The following is a 15632-nucleotide window of genomic DNA, read 5'->3' as shown; positions in this document are numbered from 1 at the left end:
AAAAGGAAAGAATTTAACCTGCCCACTTTTCTTCTATTTATTATTATAATTATTATGGGCAACTCCAAGGAGTCAATAGACTCAATGAGGGAGGCCCTAACATCATGTCAAGAACAACTATTCAACGTTCATACAGTATCTATCATACCTCGCCTTGAACTCATTCACAGTCATGGCACCCACAACAGACTCTGGCAGCTTATTCCACTCATTCACCACTCTCCAAGTAAAAAACCTAGCTCTAACACCTTGCTAACCACACTCTTGCCCAGCTTCCATGTATGGCCCCTAGTCCTCCCACCACCAGTCCTATTCTCAAAAATATCATCTGAATCAATCTTATAGAAACCCTTCAGTAATTTGAATGTCTCAATCATATCACCCCCTTTTCCGCCTATCAACCAATTTTTGCAACCCACAAATCTTCAACCTGTTCCCATAAGGATCATTCCATAGACCTGCTATCATCTTGGTCACTCGTCTCTGGATCCTCTCCACCTCCTTCCCATCACGAAGAAACTCTGACGCCCATATCTGGGCACAGTAGTCTATTGGAATAGACTACTGTGCCCAGATATGGGCGTCATTGGAATAGCACAGGGGTCTTATCAAGGCTCGATACAGAGGAACAATAACCTTCCCCCCATTTTATTCTCCCTGTCACTCCTGAAAACACCATACCCCTCACATTCAATCCCACTAGCTATATCATCTTCTGTCAGCCATGTTTCACTAATGCCAATAGCCTGTGTCCTGGAAGTGCCAACCAAGGCCAAGAATTCTTCCTTCTTTTTCCTAATACTTCTGGCATTAGTATACATGAATTTCAGAAGCCCATTTGTCCCATCCCTATTTTGATGCCTTATACTAACTCTACCATTCTGATTTGTTATCCTTCGTACTCGCTCGGACATATTACACACATCATACACTCAACTGTCTCCTTTAAGTCCGCATATCTATTCCCCCCCCCCCAGTAACTCTAGTTTCCCTTATTTTGCACATCCACTTCCACTTCATTCGACAACACCTTTTCAAGTCTCCGTACACCAAATCCATTCAAACATAAACCATCCATCTTATATAAATCCTTTCACCCATCGAACTCACTCCACACATCCACAAATTCCGCACCACTCCTCCTGCATAATCCGCGCATAAAGTCATTAGCAATTTTGGCCCTCCTTCTATACTCTTCACTGTCATACCGCAGCAACAGACTCACCATCCTAACTCTCTCTCACTCTTCTCTTTTGCTACCGTCCTATGTCCTATTGATCCTATGTTAATTATTAACTGAAGACTGATAGGTAAGCAATCTGAAGCAGTCTACAAAGCACCATGTATCACATGTGCAGGGCAATCAATTCCAATTAAATTGTTCACAGTGTTTTCTTGCATTTTGAAGTATAGATTATTCTTTCCCTTTCTCTTCTTTCCATCAAAGTTTGTATTTGTTTTATCTGCTAATATAGCAATAACCTTTTTCAGATCTAAATTTTGTAACACTTCCAACACAAAATAAAAAGTTCTGAAGTTTCACTACCTAAATTAATGAACTCCAACACATTCACCTTCACACCTTTTTCTGGATGATAGTATCTAATGACCAGAGACACTAGTTTCATGTCAAAGTGGTTTGATGAATCGATTAGTACTGATATAAAACAAACTTCTTTTAGCTCTTCTTCAATCTGCTTTGTCGCTAATAGCACAATAATATTGGTTATTATTGCCTTGAACTTTGTTTGGGAACTGCTAAATTAATCGGTGAAAATTTTTTTTCACGATGGTTGTTGTGCAGTCCATGGAGTTAAAGCTGTGCTAATGCATCACAGTGTGATAGGTAAAGGTGGCTTCCTGCGTTGCCAGTAATAACTCTTTTCCCCTTTCAGTCTTGGTTTTCACAATTAAAAAATTACTTATACTGCAGTTGAAAGCCTTACTTCAAACAGCAGTTTTATGTTTTTTCGTTTTCACGTTGTTGACTACGTGTGACCAACCACCATGCGAAATGCAAAATTTATACAAAAAAAAAAATCATCACTAAAAAAACACACGCACTAACCACAGTGATAAGTTTTAATATGTAAATATTTCATCCCAAGTATCTTGGGACATCCTCAGTACAGTAATTCAAACAATACTAGGAATAACATACAGTTAGGGTGCATGATTACAATGGAATCTCATTACGCAGGCAGTAACATGTTATAGAAGTAAATTAAAATATAACTGAACAAAAATAATAAAAAAATAATAACATATATAAAGAGATTATTTTACACAATTTTCTATGACAATTTCCCATACTTTAGGAATAGTAAGAACGTCGTTGCGGTTTAAATTCGGTCTGTGTAGTAGGGCTTCAGCACTTTCTTTATATAAACGTTCATATTTATATAAAGATCTGTATAAAAGTTTCGACTTCTCTCAATTGATCCTATGGTTTGGATTTTCAATACCATGTGTTGGGAGAGACCAGATTTCTGTGGTTTGAAAAGACGAATGTGGTCTTGATGTTCCGAGATGCATTTCTGAACAGACCTACCTGTTTGACCAAAGTAAGACAATTTGCAGGAGCATGGGATCTCATAAACGCCAGGTAATATCAGAGGTGAGAGTTTGTCCTTAGGAGAAGGTAACAAGTTATAGATCTGGTTGATGGGTTTGTAAGTAGTGGCAAAATTGTAGTTCTTCATAATTTTTGAAAGACGTTCGGAGATACCTTTGAAATAAGGCATGGGAATCTATGGGCTTCTTCTTGTCTAAGTTAGTGTGTGGGGAACTGATGATTTTTTGAGTTGTTTTAAGATTATATCCATTTAGTATGGCCGTATTTTTGATTATTTCTAGTTCTTGGTTTAGAGATTCTTCAGAGGAGCAGAATTTGCGTGCTCTGGTAACTAGTGATTTAATGATGCTAAATTTCTGAGATGGATGATGAGAGGAAGAACTGTGAATGTAGCGACCTGAAAGTGTAGGCTTGCGATAGACAGATGTTGTGATGGAACCGTCTTCTTTTCTTTTAATGTGTAAATCCAGAAAGGAGATACCCTGTGGAAATTCTTTTTCTAGTGTAAAATTGATGCGATGGTGAAGAAGGTTTATTTTATCTAGAAACAGGTGTAATTCATGTTCGGAATGATCCCAGACTGCAAAAACGTCATCGACATCTCGTAGCCAATTTTTGGTTTGGGTTCAAAAGTGAAATTTTTTTCTTCCAGGTGTTTTAGAAACATGTTTGCTAAGTTTGGTGATAAAGGAGACCCCATTGCTGTTCCTTTTTGTACCATAGCACACAAATTCTTCTCCTATGAAGAATCTTTAAACCAAGAAGTAGAAATAATCAAAAATACAGCCATACTAAATGGATATAATCTTAAAACAACTCAAAAAATCATCAGTCTCTTCCCCACACATCAACTTAGACAAGAAGAAGCCCATAGATTCCAATACCTTATGTCAAAGAAGGCATCTGCGAACGTCTTGCAAAAATTATGAAGAACTACAATTTTGCCATTACTTACAAACCCATCAACCAGATCTAAAACTTGTTACCTTCTCCTAAGGACAAACTCTCACCTCTGATGTTACCTGGTGTTTATGAGATACCATGATCATGCAATTTGTCTTACTTTGGACAGACAGGTAGATCTGTTCAGAAATGCATCTCGGAACATCAAGACCACATTCGTCTTTTCAAACCACAGAAATCTGGTCCCTCTCAACATGGGGCTGAAAACCCAAACCATAGTATCCATTGGGAAAAGTCAAATGTTTGACATAGATCTTTATATAAACGTTCATGTTTATATAAAGAAAGTGCTGAAGCCCTACTACACAAATCAAATTTATATCGCAACGATGTTCTTACTATTCCTAAAGTATGGGGAATTGTCATAGAAAACTGTGTAAAATAATAGCTTTATATATGTTATTATTATTATTATTTCTTATTCAGTTATACCGTATTTTTCGATAGATAACGCGCACCACCAACATTTTCATCACTCCTTTTGATGTATAGATAACGTGCATGGGCCAACTAGCGGTGGAGTTAGGAAGTACAGACAGAGGACGGAGGAATTCTTTAAAAGCACGTGCGTTGCTATTAGCAGTGGTTGAGAACGTCATATAAAGATATAGTTACGTGGATTGTAGAAAGTTGGCTGCTGTAAGTGAAAACTGCATTAGAAATGGTTTCACTGAAGCACAAGGGAATGCAGTGGTGTCCAGGGACAATGATTATGAAGCAGAAGAAATACCAAACGAAATTTTTAATGCAACTGATTATTTCAATATTGATCGGTTTAAGAATTTTTTGGATTTCATCATCATCATCAAATTCCTGTCATGTACCCTCAAGGAGTGTACAGTATATGATAGTACTACATGAAAAATTTACATCATTACTAACTTCCTGTCTACAATTTTCCTCCAAATCTCCAAAACTAATCTTACTTGTCAAGATTACAACATTATCAGATCTTATATTTCTATCGTCTAAGGCACATTGTACCGCATCAATCCATCTATATCTTTGGTTGTTTTCCTGCCAACCTGGTGAAGAATACTTGTTTTGCTAATCTTTCCCCGTCCATTCTGTTTAAGTGACCATACCACCTGAGATTAAGACTGCTAACACATTCCTGGATGCTGACAATGTCAAGTTCTTTCCTAATATCCTCGTTTTAATATGATATTGCCATTGATGCCATCTGTTCACGCCTCTAATCTTTCTCAGGACTCTCATATCTGTGGTCTCTAGTCTTTATTCAAGTGTTTTACTTTACTTCTGACCCAGCTCTCAGATCCACAAGTTAAAACTGGTTTGAACACTGTCTTGTATACAGCTAATTTAGTGTTCTGACCAATTTCTCTCTTACTCCATATGAATTTATTCAATTGACTTCCTACCATACCAGCTTTGTTGATTCTGTTGTACATTTCCTTATTTAATTTACCATCTTCACTAAAAATCGTGCCTAAGTAGCTGAAATGTTTTACTTGTTCCACAGGTTCTCCATTCACAATGCAGTTGACATTTTCAACGATGCTGCCTATTTTCATTGTCTTTGTCTTTTTATTGCTGACCTTCATACCATATCTATTACAAAAGTTATTTAATTTAGTCAAGGAATCTTGCAGACTTATAGCAGATTTATTTAAAGTATAACATCGTCTGCATAAATTAACATCTCCAATTTTGATATCAGGTTTAATACCACTTTCCTTCATAATAAGATCCATATAGATAATGAATAACAGAGGGGATAATGTACATCCTTGTCTCACACCAGATTTAACATCAAACCATCTTCCTGTACCTCCTTCAATCCTAATTGCTCGATATAATGCCCCATTGACACCATATAACTGCAGCGTATTGAATAGCTTCTCTCTTGGCACCTTGTCATATGCCTTTTCCAGATTGACAAAACTTTACAGATCTTTGTTATATTTCCATGATTTTTCGACTATTTGAAGTGAAGATCTGATTCTGACAGCCTCTATTTGGCCTGAATCCAGCCGTTCTTCACCAAGCTTTTTCTTCACAACTCTTCTCAACCGTTTCCAAAGTATACTAGCATAAATCTTACCAGGAACACTCAGTAGGGAAATACCTCTGTAATAATTCTCACATTCAGTTTTATTTCCCTTTTTGTATATGGGTACTATGAGAGCTCTACTCCAATCATCGGGAATTCGTCCCTCTATCCAGGCCTTCTGAACTATGCAGTGTAGCCACTGTAAGACTTTTATACCACCATACTCAAGCATTTCTGGTCAAATATCATCTACTCTTGCTGCCTTTCCACATTTCAAGCCTTTAATGGCTTTTTCTATTTTAAGTATGGGATATATATTCTTGACTGTATGCCTGTTGAGTGTTTTTTTACCACTGTGCTATCACTGCTTGTTTCATTTAGCAATTTTTCGAAGTACTTATTCCATACTTCAAGGATATCTTTTTCTCCAGTTTTCATTTCACTTTTATCATCTCTAATTCCTTTTCCAGCACTCTTTCCTCCATTTCTGAGCTTCTTCAACAACCTCCAGAATATTTTGCAAACCTTCATGATATTTATTTTCTATGTTCCTACCAAAGTCTTTCCATGACTTTTGTTTAGCTTTCTTACATTTTTCTCTGTATTCTCAAAACGCACAAGCTGACTTATTATTTGCCAGGAATTTTTGATATGGTTTCTTCTTTTCCTTCACTGCCTCTTTAACTTCCTGTGTCCACAATGGAGTTCTGATTTTTCTATCCTTGCAGACAACCTTAGCACATACCTCTCTGGCTGAATCAATCAGGGTTTTCTTCAAGGCTTGCCACTGAATCTCCAAGGTTTGGTTCCTGTTCTCAAACTCTTTCATTTTATCTTCAATAATCTTTGTGTATTTTAGTCTACAGTTCACACCTGAGAGCTGCTCAACTTTTATTCATTTTAAAACTTTCTTACATGTTATTCTTTTCAATATGAAATTCAATTTTATCCTGCTCAAGACTAAATAGTGATCACTTCCAACTTCAAATCCTCTATACACTCTGATGATGTACCAGGGAGATGTTTTTTTTTACTATCAACAATAACATAGTCAATGCGACTTTTCTTATTCCTTGCCTCTTCTCTCCATGTGAATTTGTGCACATTTTTATGTTGGAATATGGTGTTAGTAATAACCAGTCCATGTCCTGAGCAAAAATCCAACAGGTATTTGCCATTATTATTAGCTTTGCTCATTTCTCCAAAGTTTCTCAAAATATTTTTGTATGTCTGACAATCACTTTGTACTCTGCTATTTAGATCCCCAACAAGGACCAACTTTTCCTTTTTCATTGTGTCAGTAGCTTTCTCTAGAGCCTGAAAAAATTCCTCCACTTCTACCTTAGTAGAAGCTTCTGTGAGACCATAGGCACAAATAAGTCTCATTGTCCAGTTCCCCATTCTCATATTTGCCCACATTACTCTACTTGAGACGGACTTCCATTCAAGAAGATTAGCCTCGTGTTTTGTGTTGGATACTATGGTTACTCCTTTTCCTCGATTGTCATTGCCTGAATATAAGATTTGGTATTTGTTGCTCAGAAAGATCTCACCAGTTTTGTCTTTTTTTGTTTCAATCATCCCTATTATGTCGATCTGGTACTTATCTAATTCCTCAGCTAGCTTCATTTCTTTGGTATTCAGGCTTATTAAGTTGATAGTACCGATCTTCAACTCTGGTGATATTGAGTTGGGGTGTGTTTTAGGGTTTGTTCAAGTAACTGACTTTTCGTTGTTTGCCCTGGTTCCCTGGCGAAAACAACGGGGGCCTTGTTTAACTGGGTGACGCCCCAGCCAGCATGAAATTTTTGTCATGTTGTACCATCATTTTGTATTTTGGTTTAAGCCAATAAGACTACAATTTGGTCGGCTATATCCCAAATTGTCAGCCAATCCTCATTCGTTCATATCCAGGTAGATACCAAACAGTTCCACGAGAAAGTGAGGATGGACATTAGGTCAGAAGCCCTGGTTGGTTCTTCGCATTCCTTTAAAGGCTATGTGGAGGTCTCCTCTCAGCTATACAGCTATGACCCTTAAGCACCCCCTTTTTGGATATGAATAGTGTAATCTTCAATAAATATTAAGTAATACATCTATCTTAGTTTTGTTATTACATTTGATTTACCTGTCATACCTTTCAAATGTATACCGGACATGTTCATTTGTAACGATTTTAGACTTTTTTTGTATAAATAACGTGTGCCTTATCTATCGAAAAATATAGTATTTTAATTTACTTCTATAACACGTTACTGCATGCATATTGAGATTCCATTGTAATCACGTGCCCTAACTGTATGTTATTCCTAGTATTGCTTGAATTACTGTACTGAGGATGTCCCAAGATATTTGGGATGAAATAATTCCGTATTAAAACTTATCACTGTGTATGTGTGTTTTTTAGTGATGAATTTACCACAAGTTTCATTATATAAAAAAGCAAAATTTACAATTACATAAAGTACATTCCACATTTTCATCTACACCTTTAATGAAAGGAAATTCTCTTCTAATATTAACATAACTCTTAGTAAGGGAATACCGTGAGTAGTCATATAAATACAAAATTAATGACGGAAAATCTCACGTAAAAAGATTTTTTTTTTTTTTGATAGTATAATTTTCGCCTGGGTGTCACAGGCATATTCAGTACATGTTAAGCTGAAATTAAACAATAACTGACAATTCCAAAAAGCGCCACCTAAGTAGCTAGTGTAAAAAAACTAAAAGGTCAAAAATATTTCCTAACAAAAAAAATAAATAAATAAAAAAAAACTATATATACAATAAAAAGTTAGGACAGATTAGCTGATTTGTAAAGTACTATCTCCCATAAAGGGGATAGATGTAACCCATCAGATTTGTTTAAGTTAGGAGAGTGGAGTAAAGTTTCACATGTTTCTTTATAAAGACGTTCCATGAGGAACCGACTGTTGTGAAGGACTCTTGTCTTCTTGCAATGGACTCTATGTCTGGTTAAGATGGCATGTTCTGCAATTCCAGACTGTTCAGGTTTAAGGTGCTGAATATAAGACTGGTGTTCTTCTAGTCAAATAGAGGCAGATCTTCCTGTTTGTCCGAAATAAGATAATCCACAAGAGCAAGGAATTTGGTAGACACCTGGATAATTAAGATGTGGAAGCTTGTCCTTAGGAGAAGTAAGAAAGGTGGACATTTTTCTGACCAGTCGAAAGGCAACAAAAATATTCAGTGGTTAATATGTCTTCCTCTTCAAATACAGAAGAAATAACATGCATTCCTATCCCTTATGTATACGGCATTAGTGAACGTATAGCAAAAGTTTTAAAACTGAATATTTTTGTTGCCTTTCGACTGGTCAGAAAAATGTCCACCTTTCTTACTTCTCCTAAGAACAAGCTTCCACATCTTAATTATCCAGGTGTCTACCAGATTCCTTGCTCTTGTGGATTATCTTATTTTGGACAAACAGGAAGATTTGCTTCTATTCGACTAGAAGAACACCAGTCTCATATTCAGTACCTTAAACCTGAACAGTCTGGAATTGCAGAACATGCCATCTTAACCAGACATAGAGTCCATTGGAAAAAGACAAGAGTCCTTCACAAAAGTCAGTTCCTCATAGAACAGCTTTATAAAGAAACATGTGAAACTTTACTCCACTCTCCTAACTTAAACAGATCCGATGGATTATGTCTATCCCATTTATAGGCGATAGTACTTTACAAATCAGCTAATCTTTCCTAACTTTTTATTGTATATATAGTTTTTTATTTATTTATTTATTTTTTTATTAGGAAATTTTATTGACCTTTTTAGTTATCTTACACTAACTACTTAGGTGGCGCTTTTTGGAATTGTCAGTTATTGTTTAAACAATAACTGACAATTTTTGTTAAGGATAGTTATTGTTAAGGATAGTTAATTTGACCTTAGCATGTACTGAAGATGCCTGTGACACACAGGCGAAAATTATACTATTAAAAAAAAAAAATCTTTTTACGTGAGATTTTCCGTCATTAATTTTGTATTAATATTATCATTAATACTGCACTTGCTTTTCGGCATTATAGGAGTAGAAAATGATAAAAATAATAACACGCAAAGTATTGATCAAGTAAGATACTGTTATAACAGAAGCACGGGAAAAAAGAACACCGCCATTAGTTACTATTAGTTAATTATATTACTTATAATACTAATGATTATTATTATTATTATAAATAATAAATAAATAAAATTTATTATTATCAACATTGTAATAGAAATTGGTACTAAAAACGAGATAAAATCTGTTTATCCATTTTTTCCTGAAGGATAGTTAAAAAAGCGGGCCTTTTGGAATTAACTCGGGACATTTTTATAAAAAATGGGATGAATGGGAACCCTAGTCTAAGGTGCAGCTGTGGACAATGCTGCAATCACCTCTGGTATCTGGTGGAGTCAATGCCTAAGGAAGTACAGGCTGTTTGTCGCTAATGGCACAATAATATTGGTTATTATTGCCTTGCACTTTGTTTGTGAACAGCTGATATCGTTGAAATTTTTTTCACGATGGTTGTTGTGCAGTCCATGGAGTTAAAGCTGTGGTTATGCACCACTGTGTGATATGTGAAGGTTGATTCAGAGGAGGACCAAAACAATATTAGGTGGGTATCTCAAATGTTTTGTCCATTGAGTGTATAATTAAACTAACAAATGTTACAAAAATTACTTCATTCTGATGGTAAAATTAATCATTATTATTCTATATGTTATAAATATCAGTTTTAAGAAGGGAAGACCATGAGTAGACATAATTATAAAATTAATAACGGAAAAACTCACGCAAAAAGATTATTTAATAGTATAATTTTCGCCTGTGTGTCACAGGCGTCTTCAGTACATTTTAAGCTCAAATTAAACAATAACTGAACACGAGTCTTATATTCAATACCTTAAACCTGAACAATCTGGACTTGCAGAACATGCCATCTTCACTAGATATAGAGTACAGTGGGAAAAGACAAGAGTCCTTCACAAAAGTCGTTTCCTCATGGAACGGTTTTATAAAGAAATGTGAAACTTTACTTCACTCTCCAAACTTAAACAGATCTGATGAGTTACGTCTATCCCCTTTATGGGAGATAGTACTTTATAAATCAGCTAATCTTTCCTAACTTTTTATTGTATATATAATTTTTTATTTTTTTTTCGTTAGGAAATTTTATTGACCTTTTTAGTTATCTTACATTAGCTACTTAGGCAGCGCTTTTTGGAATTGTTAGTTATTGTTTAATATGAGCTTAATATGTACTGAAGATGCCTGTGACACAGGCAAAAATTATACTATTAAATAATTTTTTACGTGAGTTTTTCCGTTATTAATTTTATAATGTTATAAATATGTTTAGCTAGTTCCCACGAAACTATAAAAAGTAAGGAATAACAGCTGAAGTATTCAACAGCAATTAACTTCTTTTTAATTAAAAAAAATATTTTATAATTACCATGGATCATCATCAGGCTCCCAGTCACCTAATTCTTTAAAACAGATATAACATCTAACAAGGTCTGGTTCATGGCTAGTTGGACAGTGATAAAATCCTGCTTCTGCCATCTGAAATAAAATTTATCATTATTATTATTACTGGTTTTCTTCATGGAATCCAGAGACTCATTGTGGGGGACCAAACTAAATATTTGACACACAAAACCTATCACACCTCTCCTTAAACCCATTCACTGTAAGGGAACTCACAACTAATTCTGGCAATCCATTCTACACATTCATCCTTCTGTATGCAAAAACTATAATCCACACACCCTTACTAATCACACTCTTACATTCTACAGAAGATCCCTGACTATTTGTCGTATATTAAAAAATTTCCTTCATGTCAATTTTATAAAACCCCTTTAATCTCTTACACATTTCTATCATGTCCCCTCTTTTCAACCTATCAACCAAACTTTGTAACCCATACACATTCAACCTAACATCATAGGGAGCATGCTACAGATATCAGCTTAGTCACCCATCTCTAAATCCCCTCTAACATCTCCTGATCCCCAACAAACCAGTTGACCGTATCTGTGCACAGCAGTCAAGATGCTGCTGAATCATAGCTTTATAAAGAGGGATAATAACTTTCCTATTCTTATTTGCTAGCATGTTTTTCAACATCCAATTCACTCTGGGAGCTCTTTTACCAACTTTTGCAATATGCCCTCTAAATTTCAATGATCTCTCCAACATTATTCCCAAGTCCCTAGCCTCATCAATTTTCTGCAATCCAGTACAATCGATATGATAAACAGTGTGCAACCTTTTCAACCCAAAGTGCATAACTTTATATTTTGCAACATTAATTTGACAATCCACAATGCCAATTAATTTAAATCATCCTGCAGGATATCTAATCGTATTTATCAACTACTGCTCTTCCCAGTTTTGCATAATCAGCAAACAACTAAATATTCCCCTTAAATATTTCCCTATATAATTGATATACAAAATTAAAGAGAAGTGGCCCTAGTACAGAACCCTGAGGTACTCCACTAGTCACCCTCATTCTCCTAGATTCCACTCCACCTTCTACCATCCTGTGGTGTCTGTCTGTCAGTCACTCTCCCCATCAACGCTACTAGTTTCATATCCATTCCCATTTGCTCCAATTTTTGTGATGTTTTACATGTGGCGTTTTGTCAAATGCTTTTGCAAAGTGCAGCAGTATAATGGTGTAGCCATTTCCTTTATGCTGTCACTTTATTAAAAAATGTGAATAAATTATTAAGACAGGATCTACCCTTTAAAAAGCTGTGCTGCCCACTATAGAGTATCACATCTCTATCCACCCACTGTTGGATTTTACCATTAATCAACTTTTTCCAACACTTTAACAACCACTCCTAATATATTAACTTGTCTATAGTTTGCTACTTGTCTTGGAGCCACCTTTATGCAATGAAACTATCTTACTCTCTTTCTACTCTTCTGGAACCTTGTCAGAGCTGATACTTAGATTGAACAACTTCATCATATGCAATGCTAGTTCTCTTCAACATTCACATAGTACACAGCCTGACATGCCACCCAGTCCCACTACTGTATTCATATTGATATTATTCAATATGCTGAACACTTACTGTTTATCTACCTCAATTTTCACATGCATCTCTTTCACATCAACTGCAAAATCTCCACCTGGATGATACACCTTTGCATAATGATCAATTAGCAACTCAACTATCTCTTCTGAACATATCACCTTCCTACCATCAGCAGTGATTAAATTCTATTGTACCATTGTTACTTTTCCTCGTTCTTGCTACATATTTCAACCTTCACATTAAGGTCATCATCTGGAGTATACACATATATATACAAAGAAACAAGCTGCACTACAATCTACGTGGTATGCTAAAGTTACTGACCAACCGTTACAACTATTGGCCTGACCACTGGTGGGGAAAAAAAAAAAACCTTACTACATCAAAGCTAGAGTCCTGTTATTATTATTATCTATTAGGTTACAAAATTAAATTAAGCTGGAGAGCAACATGTTCACAAAAAAATAAAATAAAATAAATAAAAAATTAAAAAAAAAGAATAAATAATAATAAAAAAATTACTTATAAGTATACATATAAATTACAACCAACTGGTATGGATAGTGGCCAGTAAAAGCTGAAAAATTGTTTATCCGATGAATCTTGACAGACTTTATGTTCTTAGGAGGGACCTCCCATGATGAGTTTTTTGACTCCATGGAGGCCTGAATAATAATAATAATAATAATAAATTCAGGTTTTGCTGGAAAACTAAGTGGGCTGAATGTGTGCCATCCAAATTCTTGGGATTTTTTATGCCACTATTATTGTTAAGATTAGGGTGGTTAATCAAAATTTCACAGGCTTCTTTAAAGAAACCCACCCTATTTATTCTTCAAACTCCAGGGATACATTCAGATATTGCCTCATTTAAACACTTTTCAAAGATTTCCATGTATTGTTGACAGCTTTCCCATTCAGTAACTGATATTACAGAACCAAAGATAGCATTCTCCTAAGCTGGTCAAAATTTTCAGCTTTGTAGCTCAGCATGTAACCTGTCTGAATTGAAATATCAATACAATCAGTTACTTTCCAGGAAACTATGGCATGATCACTGTCACCAACTGGTGGTGAAATAGTCATATTCTTAATAGGCATCCTTTCTGATGCTATAAACAAATCTAACACTCTTTGACCCCAAGATCCTTCTTTCATATGCTTCTTGTGAAAGTTGTCTTACAAGAACTCAAATTCTGCTTCATTCTTATATTGTACCCAATCAATGTTTGGATAATTAAAGTCACCCATAATAATCACTCATTTAGTACCCACCAGGGTAATTTGGCAATGCATTTCATCGTCTCCTGCAACCGAACCACCAGGTTGGTAGACATAAACACCATATATTTCATCCTGTTAGCCTCCTCCACTTCACACCCTAGCTTCAAACTTACTGCTACATGGGACATTATTACAGTTATTGTTTTCATGCATTTCTACCCTAACTGGACTCCAGTCATCCAATATCATTAGTAGTAGCCCCTATCCTCTCCTGCTGCTTCTAAAAATACTATACCTTTTACACTCCATCTCAATTACATCATCTGATTCTGATAACCAAGTTTCACCAATGTCAACAATCTTAAGCCACAACATATTCAAAAAAGGAACAAACTCATGTTCCTGATGCTCCTGGCATTTGTGTATAGACATAACAAATTACCACCTGCCCTTTTCTTATACTTAGATATGAAATCTGATTGGCCTTGTTGCACAACTTTCTCTTTTACCTCACCATACACACACACTCAAAAGGTCCAAACACAAAGCGTACATTTCTACCCCTTCGCCAGATGTATAACCATGTTGAATGCCATTCATATCTTTATCACATTTGCATACCATATCTGCACTTTCACACATATTCTTGCCATGATAATCTACTTTCCCTAGCTCTCTGCATCAGGTCTCATTATAATAAGTAATTTCTCCAGGCTCCTGATACCAAATCCATTCAAATGTAGACCATTCCTCTTATACAAGTCTTTTATGCCATCACATGCACTCCACACAGATAAAAACTTGCATCTATTTTTTTCTACACAGCCTGCACACTGAATCATTCATTCCTCATAAAATTTTTCTTTTCTACCTTCTTCAGGGGAACTGACTGCTATAATATTTATGTAGTTTGTTTTTAATTTAATTGTTATAATTCAATCATTCACAAAAGTGCATTTTATATTCAATTTTCCATTTCTTATCAAGTAAAATGGCCATTCCATTCAAAGCTAAGAAACAATCTCCTTTCATATGCCAATTTATCTTTTCTCAGCATCTTCCTTTCTTCACATCTAGATAATTTCATGATTCATTTATTTCATCTTCACTCTATTTCTCCAGTCACTGTCAGATTGAAGTATGGTAAGTTCTTACCATAGGATTACAATCTGACAGTGACATCAATAACTGATTTCAAACGAAGTCAAAGTACTTTTTTTCTTTTCCCTTCACCTGATCATAGTGTGGAACAACTCTGTTTCCTTGATTTGACACACTTCTGTTCTGTAATTTCCACAATTCCACTATATCCTTTGTTATTCTAACAGAAACTATGAGTACAAAAGCCAAGAACAACCGGCAGGTTGTAGATGGCTTTAAGTACCACTGATGATAATGATGCAAGTCTAACAATGAATCTTTGATTCCACAGAACTGATTGAGAAAATAATATATTCTCATGCTCATTCTCCAATATAGTTCAGGGATGGTCATAGCACCTTTTGGATACTTACAACTATGAACTTTGAGTACTTAATGGGATGGTAACAGCTACTGAGGTGTTTGCAATGCAACTACAGGAAGCCACGATAATTCTCATGTTGTTGAACCTATAGTAACATGGATAAAAACATTTTTGAATGAAAATGGAAAAATTTCTAAAATCAAAAGCCTAAGTGATGGCATGTTTTGTATCATGTGGCATCATTATAGATACATATTCACCATTTCACACATTAATTAGTATAAGGTCTACAGAAGAGAAATCTAGATGTGTTAATT

At 35.4% G+C, this 15632-nt stretch overlaps 1 protein-coding gene across 2 annotated transcripts in view; it reads right to left on the bottom strand.

The window, feature by feature from the left end:
- Window positions 1–15632, bottom strand: part of Det (baculoviral IAP repeat containing deterin) — a 64731-nt gene that overhangs the window by 29035 nt on the left and 20064 nt on the right. For both annotated transcript variants that reach the window (XM_090397380.1, XM_090397381.1), the window contains exon 2: window positions 11024–11133. In XM_090397380.1, the coding sequence (XP_090253506.1) occupies window positions 11024–11133 (110 nt within the window). The remainder of the gene's footprint in view (window positions 1–11023; window positions 11134–15632) is intronic.

The sequence above is a fragment of the Typopeltis vanoorti genome, chromosome 9, assembly GCF_054136105.1.
Source record: "Typopeltis vanoorti isolate ZY-2024b chromosome 9, IOZ_Tvanoo_1.0, whole genome shotgun sequence".
Classification (NCBI taxonomy): Eukaryota; Metazoa; Arthropoda; class Arachnida; order Uropygi; family Thelyphonidae; genus Typopeltis; species Typopeltis vanoorti.
This window is presented reverse-complemented; position numbering and strand designations above follow the sequence as displayed.